Here is a 13,202-nt window from a genome sequence, read left to right as displayed (position 1 = left end):
AGCCATAAATTCTCATTGCAGGGAGGAAATCTCATACATGTCGTTGGAGGGGGGAGGAAACTTACTATATGAAAGATATTTTATAGATCCCAATACGTTATAGAATTGGGAATTTAACTACTGATGCATTAAGGCTGTTTGCATACTATTTGTGTCTAAGGGAAGCCAAAAAATAGCAATTTCCAGAATTAAATTTAAATGTTGAGACAATTTTCTAGGTCATTGACCAGGCTTAAAGTGGTACATGCTTAAAGATTTATCTGATTTAAAAGATTACTTTGCTTTTCTGGATTATGCTATTTCAGAGTGTCAGTCTTGAGCAACATTTGTTGGTCTTAACCTATGGCAGGCATAACAAATGGCTATTTTTGCAAATATCTTTAACCTCAAGCAAAGCTGTCATTAAGACTTGCTTGTAAGTAACATGTTTGCTATGTAATAGAAATAGCCTTCTAGCATTTTTCTTTATTTACCGGCCAGTTCTGTACTTGCTGGTTAGGTGAATGGGATCAGGGCCTTAGCAAAGTATAACAGTTAGAAGCTTTTCAAGGATAAACTCTGCTTAATGCATCTTTGTCCTGGTACTTTTAGTTTAACACATTTAAAGTCAGTGTTTTAAATCTATGTCTGTTATCTCCTCAAGTGTGTTTTTAACAAGTTTAGCTTACTGGAATCGCACTGGCAAGCAAGAATGCAGGAGGTAACCTTTTCTTCCCTTCTCTTTTTGGCATACCTCTAGATTTTAATATTGATGCTCCTCCTTCCTTTAAACCAGCCAAGAAATACTCTGACATTTCAGGACTTCCTGTAAGTATTTTTTCCTTGTCTACAATTGCCATCTCATTTCTCACAGTACAAAGCAAAGACTGTTAACAGCATTACTCAGTTTAGTCAGGCCCCATTAGAATATGCCTAAACAGATTAAGGGCAAAATCCAGATTGGTCCCATAGGTGCTTAGATGGGATTTAAGCAGAAGACAGACATCTGTTTTCAGAAAAATGGTCCAGACAGGATCTGTTCCTGAACCTGCAAAAACCATTAGGCATCCAAATTCATTCAGTATCACTTTGGACAGCTAAGTCCCTGAATCTCCAATATTTGGGCTTCTGTACATGGTTGGAAGTGGTCTAGTTTGAGCACTTAGACTCCTGACTCCCATCTAAGCTATCACAGGTCAGAATGGACATGTAGGGCGCTGAGAAGTGATGTTTGTCACACAATCAATTCTTTGAAAGTGCTCTACAGCTGTGCCTGGACAGAAGTGCATGGCTGCAGAGGGCTTTAAAAATGTGCTAAATTAACCCTCATGTAATGAGGGTTCAGATGAAAGTGCTCGAAAGCAGAGCACCTTCATTAACTTCTGTCTGTCCCTGTGCGCAATCAGGGCTGGGCTGATGCAGCCCAGCCCCACCCCCGGTGCTGTCTGCAAGAAGGAAGGGGAAGAAGGGAGGGGGAGGGAGCTGCAGGCTGGGGTTTACTCAGCTTGAGTTGGAGATGAGGGCAGGTAGATTGGAGCCTCCTTACCTTGCCTGCTCCTGCACACAGCACTGGAACTGGGAGGGAGGCAGGGCTAAGGGAGAGAGACTATGGGCAGGCAGCTCCTGGATCAACTCAAAGTAGAGCTCGATTCCCCACCTTCCCCAACCCAATAGTGAATATCTGTTGGGTCCAGGGGGGAGTCGCTCTAAATCATGCCACTTTCTGTGAAGCACCATGAGAGTGGGGAGCTACAAATCTTGTCAGCAGCCAGGATGTCACCAAAACTGTATTTAAGTTCCTGGAGGGACCTAATCCATTAAGTGTCTTCGGAACATATAGCATCGAGTTCAGTGCCAAGTGACACTGAAAAGTAGACTCTGTCCCTGCTCTGTGCAGCATTCAATTCAGCCATGATTCTGGAAAAAAATCTTTTTTTCCTGTCATTCTGCCTTTCCAAAGCAAGGCACATGTGGTTGATATACAAGAAAATGTGGTGTGTATGTTGGTATGTACATAACATCCTTAGAAGTTGAGTGTCAACTTATCCTTACCACTGTCACAACTGCTGGTAAGTTGGCAGCAGCTTGTGGCTGAGCAGTGGCCCAGTTTGGTGGCAGCAGTGACAGAATTAATGCCTGAGCTGTGGTATTTGCAAGGAGAGTTGAGTAGCTGAGCAGCACCCTGCCCCTCTTGCATGCAACCAGAGCCCAGCACAGAGCCATCCCCTTGCAACCATTAACAGTGCCCCATGCTTCCATTCTAGTGTAGAAATCCACTTCCTACTTCAAAACACAGATCCCAGTCTTGGAGGGGTAGTTTTTGAGCATGTGCATGGTATGCAAGTAAATGTGATTATCAGTGAACCATTCAAGTAATGAGCACCATAGAAAAACTAATTAGAAAATAAATAATTAAGTCTTCAGAGCAAGGTTTGAATAGCTTGAATACAGACTGAGGCCACGCACTGAACAATGAGGAGAAAACAAATTTTTGAACACCTAATTATATGGGCACTGTTGTCCTCCCTTCTCTTAGTCAATGTAGTGAACGCTTTTTTCAGGGCATCGTCTGTGTCCCACCTCACAGACCCTAAAGAATGACTAAAGATTCATTCAGTGGCAAAAAACTCAGACAGGTTTATTACCTGCAAAATACCAACTCCCTAACATTCATGTCCAAGAAGTTAGAAGTTTTTAACCCCAGATCTGGTGGCAAGACACAGATAAAACTCACATATTGTTATCCCCTAGATCTGAAGCAAAAGTTCCAAAAGTTTCCAGTCTCTCTCTTATATGGAGAATCAAAACAATTTTTTTCATAGATGATTCATAGATGCTAGGGTTGGAGGGGACCTCAACAGATCATTGAGTCTGACCCCCTGCCCTGGGCAGGAAAGAGTGCTAGGGTCAGATAACCCCAGCCAGATGCCTATCCAACTTTCTCTTGAAGACCTCCAAGGTAGGGGAGAGCACCACCTCCCTTGGAAGCCCATTCCAAATTCTGGCCACCCTTACCATGAAGAAGTTCTTCCTGATGTCTAGCTTAAATCTGCTCTGTCAGTTTGTAACCATTGTTCCTTGTTACCCCAAGAGGCGCCCTGGTGAACAGACCAACATTTTGAACATGTCATACCTTTACATAGCAAACAAACATCTTTAATTACCATTATTCTCATGCCTCTTGTCATTATCATATGTTTTCTAGACTCTCTGGCAGTATCCTTAACCATCAACTTTACCAGGGGTCTTATAGGCACATTCCAGACTAAGCCTTGGGAGAGTGAGAGGTCGGCCTTCAGTGAGGCCTACTTTGGTCAGGGATCTAGCAAAGCTTTTATATGAGTTGTAAATGCGTTGATCAATGCTTGTATTAAATCAATACCCGAGCAAGGCCTACAAACAGCACCCATCCATTCTGTTCACTGAATGAGGCAGGGATCCTGTTGCAGAAAAAGGGTACTTGATCATGGACACGCAGAGAGGATTTATAAATAACCTTAGCACTGGCATTTCTTGACTGTACAGCCTTATTTTTTTACATTGTTTTTGATTAAATAAACTATAGATGGAGGGAAATTCCTAGCACAGTTCTTTGAGCAATGGTAAACCTTGAAGCTAGAGAGGGGATCTGACTATTCATCCAACCATGCACGTCCCACCTAGCACAAAGCACATAACTCTTTCCTCTTCCCTCACCCACCATGAATGACTTCCTTTCAGCCAGGAATACTTTCACATTTATACTGCTAGTTAACTTATTTTGTTACAGTAGCATGTCAGTTCCCTGACCAGTTTTCAGTTGTACTATAGTACCAAGTAATAAAGAAGAAAGTGCTTAGCTCATAGATCTTTCCATCTACCTCAGACAAGGGACCCAATGCATGGATGAAGCAGACAATAAGGGGAGGGTGGTGACTGTCTTGCAACATTGACACATTTTAGCAGGAAAGCTGCAATCACAGGTGGAGTCAAGCATCTGTTTCATATCTCCTCCCCTTACAGTTGCTATGCAGGTGTTAGCAGCAGCCATTCTAGGTACTGTTTGGATTACAGTAATATGTCTAACCTTGTGCATATGAGATAAAGAGTCCAATTTTATGGAGGAGGGCTGTCTGAGGGTTGGGGGGATTAATAGGAAAGGCCCTTAACTACTGCAGCATCTCAAAGAGCTGTAGCTCTTCCCCACTAGCCCTTGACCATCATCAGAATTAGCCAGAAATATTGACTAAACAAGCTATTGATGTTTCTAACTACTTTGTAAAGATATGTTAAATTTTAGCTAGCCAGGACATAAGAAAACAAGGTAAAATTCTCTTGACTCCAGCAGACTCCTACCTCTGCTCCCCCAACCTCCATCACTGAGCTGCAGAAATGTAACTTTTCCAGGATTGTACAAATAATCTCTGTAATTTTAAAGGCTGCTTTCAGCATGCTCTAATTTTCTTTCCTTTTTACTCTCGGTTTTTCAAATTTTCCATCTATAGAGAGAGACAAATTACCATGAGACAAAGTTTTTATTTTGCTTATGGCTGGGAGGTTTCTTTGGAAGATGTTTTAAAAAAATTGCACATAACCATCTTTCTTATTAAGATAAGAAAGACAATATGGTCTTTAAATTGCTGAGCCAAAACTACTTCATAAGTAGCACTAAATTTACTTACAGAATCCCTTCCTTAAAGAGGTAATGCCAGGGTTACTAAAATAATTAAAAACCAAATACAAAAACTTTCTCCCCTAAACACCTGTGGGAAATCCAGTAGCATTTTCATGAATAAACAGTTCCAATTAAAAATACAGCATTCCCCAATAATATTTATTTGATATAACTCATGCAGGGAACAGTAACATCATGTAACTTGCATTTTGATGCAGTCTTCATTTTGTTCTCTTAAATACATAGTTCCAAATTCTGTTGAGTCTCTTTCTGTGGGGTGATAGACGGAATCAAATCCCTTAGGGTAGGGACAGACATTACACATAAGCTGGTTTAAGTGATCAGAAACTGGTTTAAACCTGTAACAGAACATAAGTTCAGTGCACATAAAACCAGTTTCAAAATGGCTGAAACTGGTTTGAGATATACCTGGTTGAATGTAGTATCAGACTTAACTGATTTGGGTCAAACTGGTTTATGCAATATCTGTCCCAGACCCATTCCTGGTTTAAGTTAAACCAGAGTCTCCCAACATCCCTGATGCTTTGCAGCCCTGGGCTGGGCTCTGTACTCCAGAGAACAGGCTGACCCTGTCCCTCTCCTCCCTAACCAGAGCTCTGTTGGAGACTGCAAGAACGCAGTATCTGCCTAGCTTCCCTTGCTGCTCACTGCTCAAGCAGAGATCCACCCTCCCTCCCTCGCTCCCATCTCCCGCAGCATGGACCCCAGCCCCAAGAACCCTAGGCATGCTAGCTAATTCTGAGAGGTATTTGTGTGTTTGTGTCTCCAGTTTCACTGGGACAAGCAGACAGAACAATGTCCGCTTAGGGCTTTTTGAAGCTAATCAACAAGTCAGCTGGTAATGTCCTTCCATTCCTTCCTTGGAAAATGCTGTTTAAGAAGAGCTTGAACTAATGAAAGAAGCTTTTGTTTTACTGATGGGCTGATAAGCACTGTGTTATCAGGCCCCTACTAGTTTTATCAGCCCCTTGCTGGTTTGCAGACAGTATGAAGAAGCAGGGAGAGGGAGATTGAAAAGCTCAGTATCATCAACAGATGCATGCACTGCACACACACCCTTTGCCTCAGAGTGCTAGCTGGAGGCTGGGGACTGGCAACACTCCCACCCCTTGAACAGCACCAGGCCTGGTGGGACAGACCAGGCCAGGGTGAGGGCTTACACCCCTCCCTAATCAGAGCATCCTGCTGGGGCCTGGCCATGGCCCCCTCAGATCAGCACTGTGAAAGGGAAGGGAGGGCTGCTCTGGCACCCCCCAGCTTCTAGCCTGAGCCACTGCAGGCATATACCTGCATTTCTTCAGTCCAGAGGGAATGACTGTACCATTACAAACCAGTTCAGCCTAGCCAGGTTAGACTAGCCTGCAAAGATTGAATCAATTCAGGCTCAGGCTTTTTGAATGTCTGTCCTTAGCCCTGATGGGCAACCAGCTTATATTTTTTAATGCAGTCATCTCTAAACTTTCAAAAAAACTTGTTTACACACAGTATTTGCATGCAGTCTATTCTGTTGAAGCTGGCAAGATGGGCTTTTGATTATATTTGTATACAAAACAAATAATCTAAAGCAGATAAAACATTTATTCAGTTGCTTGAACTTCTCTGCCTTTTTTTAAAAAAGGGTATCAGCCTCGTTGCTATAGAAACAAACCAAGATAATTACAAATATTTCAAGCATAATAAAGTACCTGCAGCTTTTGATTTAGTTTACAAAATGCAGGGAACATTCTTTCTTACAAAATTGCATAACTCTACTTTTATCTGTTTTAATTGCTTCTGAAATATTTGGTGAAGTTCTAATTTTATGATTGCTTCTAGCACAATTTATTTAATAATCATTAGATGCTAGTTTCCATGTAGTATATGGTAATGCCTTACCATAAGGTCAGGGATGACGAATTAGAATGGTGAACTATCCTCTCCAGGTCACAATTTTTTAAACAAAGGTATTTATGAAATACACTAAGTAGTCATGAATCAGAAACTCACAGCTAGAGTATTGCACCTGTAGTTATTAATCAGCCTACTCAGACTCTTTTTAGAGTCCTGCATTAGACTTAAAGAACTGTGATGCAATTACAAATAGATGCCCTGTGCAACTATAGACACCTTCGCATTATACCATTGATAAATATGGCCCTCCATGGGTGCATCTGCATGAAGCGCTTTACCACAGGGGAAATCCTCACTCAGCCAAGAGCTGCCTCAGAAGCAGGACAGCTCCTGGCCAGGCCCTAGCTGCTAAGGGAAGCCCTGCTGGACATGGGGCTTGTCCCCATGTGCAGAGGTCTGTCTCCCAGCCCCCTGCACATCAGGAAACCTCCTTATTAGGGAAAGCTGACAGGGAGGGTCTGAGAGCAGTAGTAGGGTCTCCACAGGACAAAACTAACAGCAGCACCAGCAGTGTCTGCTGTGTGGGCTTAACAGAGAGAAGATACATGGAGAGTGATTTGCCCCACCTTCGTGGTGTGGTGGGTACCCCACCTCTCGTACATTCAAGTTTTCCGTGGCAACAGGGAGGGAAGGGTGATGGGGTACATCCTAATACAGCAGAGGATCTGAGCAAGGCCATGGTTAGTTGTGTCACATGGCCATGCCACAAGGCTGAAAGTTGAAATCAGCAGTGCAAAATGCTCAAGTTCCTTATCAGTTCAGTCATAGAATTGAGTGCTGGGAACGGTTACTTCTTTGTTCCAGAAACGATTTTAAATGCTGCAGTTCTACACAGGCAGGGAAGCTGGCATACAGGGCGAACAGGACAGCTGTAATTCATCCTCTTCTAGGGTCTTTTATTGGCAACAAACCCATTCTTTGGAGAACTGCCTTGTACATCATGTACACAGTTGCTAGAGTGAGTTTAAGGAGGTGCTGCAGTTTCCTTTACTCTTGATTGACTGGAATGAAGTAAGTTGTGCCCACGGATACATTTAATACATTTGGATGCGACAGTTTACAGGAATCTGTTTTCTTCCCCTAAGCTTGGACATGAGAAGTGGAAAAAGAGGAATGACTAACTTTGTTAAGAGGAGCCCAAAAATGCCACTAGCGAGAATGCCTAGTTTTTTTTGCATTTTAATTTATCAGCTATTAGGCACAGTTTTCTGGACTGGGGCAAGATTTTGTTTGACATTTACTGAGATTTTCTTTGGTGTCTCTCCTTGTTTCTTTCCCAGGCTAACTACACAGACCCGCAGAGCAAGCTGAGATTCAGTACCATTGAAGAATTTGCCTACATTCGCATGCTGCCTTCAGACGTTGTTACAGGTTACCTGGCTCTAAGAAAAGCAACGAGTATAGTTTCCTAAAACTTCCAAAATGTTACTGAATGATCCATCATGAATAGGGATAAGATTCAGCGTCTCAGCTGAGACCATGGGTTTTGGGTTTTAACGAATGTGTTTCGTATTTATTTGAAAGTGGCTACTATTGAAATGTGGATTGAAAAGAATATTTGATCTTCATTTTGATAAATGATATTTTCTGGCTTACCAACTTGTAAACAGGATGCAGTTCTGGCCCCAGAAAAGTCAACACAAGCTATGCCACTGATTTCAATGTGGCTTTAGGTGACGGTGTGAAGGAATGAGTTTTGTACAGGACCTGAGACCAGGAATTGAGTCCAAACATGCCTCAAACTCCCTTTGTGGCTCTGGAGGGGCCACAAACTGTGGGTTCCCATTTTCCCCTATCTGGAGAATGGGTAAAGTACTTCTGAGTACCGCTGTGGGGATGAACAGATGAAGGTATATGAAGCATTTTGAAGAAGTGCTTTGTCCAAGTGCCAACAGGACAGTTGTTTTGTAATAGAGAAACTCATCTGCATGCACTACCTGCCCTGGAGCAGCTAGGGTGGGCACCATATGGGTCAACTCTGGACCCAGAGGCATCACGAGAGGATGGATGATGGGGCTCCATGAGCTGGATCTTGTGATACCCCTCCCTTAAAGGGCTCTGACCCATCTCCCCTTTAATGGTAATTAGAGAAGCCCTGTTACAGTTCCCAGCTGTAAATACCCACTTCACAGAGATGCCAGCCTGCAGGCCTGAATTCGAAATTTATGAAGCCAATTGAGGGATGGGATATTAACTGCAACCCTCTCCAGTATCTCCTGTTACCTGGCTTGTTTAGCTGCTTCCTGTTGTCAATTCCAATCCTAGCTCCACACGTAAAGAACAGGGAGCTTTGGACCTTGACCCTGGGTTGGTGAACATGATTCCCAAAAGCAAGGCAAAAAATTTCAATGTCACTCCACCCAAGCCCCTTTTTTGGATGTGGTCCTTCATGAATTGTAATGCTCAAGTTAAAGAAAAACTGAGTCACTGTAGTGTAATGGCCAAGTGTAGCAGCTCTAGTCTAATCCCAGCCCTGCTACTGACTTTCTTTGTGAGCCTTGGCACATCATTTCACCTGCCTTGCCTTCCTCATTGTGAAATGGGAATAACCTAATTTAAGATTTAAGATTCAGGGACACAGTGCAGTTAAGTTAATGTTTACAGTGTGTTTTGAATGCACTGTCTTATAAAAGTGCTAGTTACCGCAGAAATGCCTCTACTGAAGAAATGAATATTCAGGGTGAAATGAATATTGACTTACTTCAAACTTCTGAACAAGGTAGGCAGTAATGGGACATATTACATTTACTAAATATATCTAGGATTTAATCCCTATTTTTTATGGTCTAATACAAAAACTAGTTTTAAACATCTCTGACATGCTTACAGTAGATCCCCCCAAAGCCCTGGATAACAGACAGTGCCACAACTGTTTGCAGGCAACGGAAAACATTATGACAATATCTCTCTTGAGGCCCATAAACACCCTGGACATATTCCCTTTGCATGTGGGCTTTAGAAGGGATTGTTAACTTAAACACTGAAAATGCGTCTGAGATAGGTTGAACTCTGATATGAAAAGAAAACATAGTACTCCAATCAGTATTGCTGCAAATAACCAGACAGCACCTCAGGAAATTGGAGTTAACCACAGTTTATTGGCTCCTACAAGTATTTTAAAATTCTCTTGAAATGAACCCATTCGGGAATGCTATTACATACAATTACTCTCAGGAATGCTGTTCATGTGATTCCCTACAGTTATACATGGTATCACAAGGTGTCTCCTTCTTTGATTAATTATAATCAGATTTATTTCAGAGTTTCTACTGTATTTGTGTACATTAAATAGTATTTTTTCAGAATGCAAGGCATTCTTGGAGGAATGGAAACAACTGATAAATGCATTTTAAGATTCAGAGATCTGCCTTTTTCACTGCCCCCACCTTACCCGCAAAGCACCTCTCTGACCCCATTATGTCTTTTTGGCGATTGTTAGCTTCTTTTTTTATTCTCCACTTCATTCCTTCACTTTATTGCCTACTGCTTCTTTTTTCATGATTTCTAGTGATTTATACTCAAAGTTGTAGTCGTGACAGGAAGTGATGGAAGCCATTCCTGTGAGATATGCAACATTAAGCTGAACAAAGTAAATTTATTAGGTGTTGTATCCAAAATATACTTGAAATTGCAGGAAGCTGGACTAGTAGATCTTTTCTGTGCCCAGTACCTCTGATTGTCATTCAATTTGCTAGATTCTTTTGTGTCTTTCATATAGGGACCTACTACTGCTTCTCTTAGCTTCAGCAACAGCAGGATTGAGGATTAGCTACATAATTACATCCAATCAAATGCAAACAAACCAAGAGCTGATATGCGCGACTGGGAAGTAGTTTTTGTTATTGTATTTTGTGGGCTACTTTAAGGAAGATGAAGACCAAAAAGAATATTCACCCTTATAAATAAAAAATCTCTGTAGTTAAATTGGACTGAGAATCCAGAACCAGAAAAGAGTTTGAAAAGGGGAACATTAACATGCTCCCTTATTTTTCATTGAATGGCAATTTCATTCAGAAAATGGATTTTGCCTAATAATGTATTCATATGTATAAAATTGACAGGCCACAATCCTATTATTGTCTTTCTGTTAAATAATTATCCCTTGTTATTAATGATAATAGACCGGGGGTTGGCAACCCAGGGGTTCCTTGCAAGTTGGATCTAGCCCATGAAGTTCAGGCTTTGGCAGTAGGAGAATCTTCTATGCCATGGTGAGAAGAAGCAGCAGTAGAAGGGTCCTAGTGCCAGCTAACTTCAGACCCAAGTTGGGTCATTCCAGTGTGTGGCCAAGAAAAGCTGCCAATCACTGATACAGACCACATCAGGGTCAAGTATATTTACATGACTTGGCTCTATTATATCACCTTGCTGTAGCATTTTCCTGGTTATTTCTCCGATAACCTAATAGCACAAGTTGCTAAGCACCCTCAACTCCCACAGATTCACCTTCAGAACTTTGTTCTTATTCCTCTTTGAGGAGAAATGACTGTCTACCTTTCTACTAGAGATTACTACTAGGTGACCTATTAGCTATTGTTCTGCTTACCAGGCTTTTGGTTTGAAGTAAGGTACATTTACCATAGGTGTGTGGTATAGAACATACCTTGGAGGTCCCTGCTCAGAGCACCCTCCTCACTATGGCCCAGGGATGGGGACGCCCCAGGGAACCACTAAACAAGAGTTTTCTCAGGACATAGAAGCAGCAAGGGAACACACCTAAAAGCATCAAAACTCTCAATTATTCAAGGATACAAGGGGGAAGTAGGACATTTAAAAATGAAGAATAGCAAAGGAAAGATGACCAACTAGGTCACATTTGTTCTGTTAATAGAAATGCTTAGTCCCCCATCTGATTAAATCACTTCCCTGAAGGAGAAATGAATAATTACTAATAAATTAAAGTGCAAACCATTTATCACTTGAGAATTTGCAAACGTGTTTTGAGGCTTCTTAGTATCTGCATTTTTTTTACATGTGGTTTGCATATTCAGAGAATAGGTCATTTTCTTTTGAGACGCAGCACAGAAGGGAGGTCATTCACAAATTTCCTGACACATCCTGAAATGGTTTGGCTTGATGCTGTTTGTAGAAGGAGACCCAGTCAAGCAATCTGAACATTACCTTAGAACACTTCAATCACACCAAGATGATGATAGCGCAAATACTAAAATTCACAGAAATTCCTTTTTATTTTTTCTCCTTTTAGTGTGTGTAATTTGATTACAAGTCACTTTTCTTCGCCTGCTGAAAAGTGGGTGGGCTGAAATACAGCAATATATTTTCTTGTACAAAAAAGCATTTTAAGTCCAGTTGGCATCTATAAGTATTGCTTGACTTGGCTTTCTATTATCTGAGGAGCTTACCAAATCCAGTACTTTCAGATGATTACAGCATTGTAAATCACAGTCTACAAACTGCAATAGCAGTAATCTCTTGGGAGACCTACTAATAACTAATAAACTCCATTTAAACTACTGGTAAATATTGCTTATGTAAATAAATAAGGTTCATGACCTGAGATTACGCATTTTAAGTATGGAACATTGCCTTCCTTAATGCAGTAATTTGAAATCAGTAAGATCTATGTATTAACTGTACTCACAAGCAATAAACAATTGCTTATTGTTGCCAAGCTTCCCTTTCTAGGTAAATTATTCTCTCATTCATTTGACTGTTAACTGCAACATCTTAGTTACTCACCTCTCTTAAACCTGCCATTAGTTCAATAGGGAATGTAACGAGGGCAGGCAGTTATTTCGGACAGAGGGTCACTTACCGAGTTTGGGCAAGCGGTCAAGAGCTGCATGGGTAGGCCCACCCCTTGACAGGTGCCCCACCCCCTGGTCGCCATCTTGTGACCAGAAGTCCAGCCCCCTATCCCCTGACCTTTGCCACCAGAAGTCTCTCCCCTTGCCCCCAGAAGTACTTCATTTAGCAAAGGGTTTTGCCATCTCCAAACCAGAAAAATACCAAATTATATTCTAAAAGAAAACATCTACAACATTCATTAATTTGATTTCAAAAATAGTTTTGTCCTGATTTCGCTGTGTTTGTATAGTGTACATAGAAGTGATTCCACAATAGCTTAAAATGAAGTCTTACTTTTGTATCTTGTGGAGGGAGGGTATAGGTTTGTGGGGGGGCTGTGGGCATGTGGGTATGTGAGGTGTGGGAGGGCATGGGTGCATCTGTGGGGGTGGATAGGTGTGGGGTGAGTGAGCAAGCGGGGGGGTGTGGCTGTGTGGGTGGGTATGGGATTCATGGGGTGGCGGGGATGCGTGGGGGGGGTGGGAGTCTGCATGTTTGGCAATGTAAGGGTGGGTGTGGGCGCATGTGTCTGGTGGGGTGTGCTTGTGGGACTCACCCTACAAACATACATACACCCCCCCGCCCCTGCTTACACACACACACGCACACACCCTCTGCCCCTGCCTACACACACACACACACCCCTCTTGCTTCTGGCCCCAGTGTACTGGCATGGCCCATGCTCCCCAGTCTGGCAATGCAGCCATGTGGTGCTGGAGCAGTGTGGGGGCAGGAAGGCAGGGAAATGGCTGGGGGCTGCTTGGTCCTGTGGGCTCCCTCTGGGTCCTACTGATCCAGACTCCTGTCAACTTTGACAGGCATCCAGGAGTAAATAAATACTAAATTACTA

The 13,202-nt window shown here is 42.3% G+C and overlaps 1 protein-coding gene across 1 annotated transcript in view; it reads left to right on the top strand.

Annotated features, from left to right (window-relative positions):
- The window catches only part of INO80C (INO80 complex subunit C), a 48,762-nt gene extending 36,591 nt beyond the window's left edge, over positions 1–12,171 (top strand). The window contains exons 4-5 of the mRNA XM_090049566.1: positions 740–807; positions 7,825–12,171. Coding sequence (XP_089905692.1) covers positions 740–807; positions 7,825–7,956 — 200 coding nt within the window. The 3' untranslated portion in view covers positions 7,957–12,171. The remainder of the gene's footprint in view (positions 1–739; positions 808–7,824) is intronic.
- The last annotated feature ends 1,031 nt before the right edge of the window (positions 12,172–13,202 follow it).

Source organism: Crocodylus siamensis, chromosome 5 (assembly GCF_052110815.1).
Source record: "Crocodylus siamensis isolate JL-2025a chromosome 5, ASM5211081v1, whole genome shotgun sequence".
NCBI classification, from domain to species: domain Eukaryota; kingdom Metazoa; phylum Chordata; order Crocodylia; family Crocodylidae; genus Crocodylus; species Crocodylus siamensis.
Note: the sequence above shows the minus strand (reverse complement) of the source record. Positions and strands in the feature narration are given on the sequence as shown.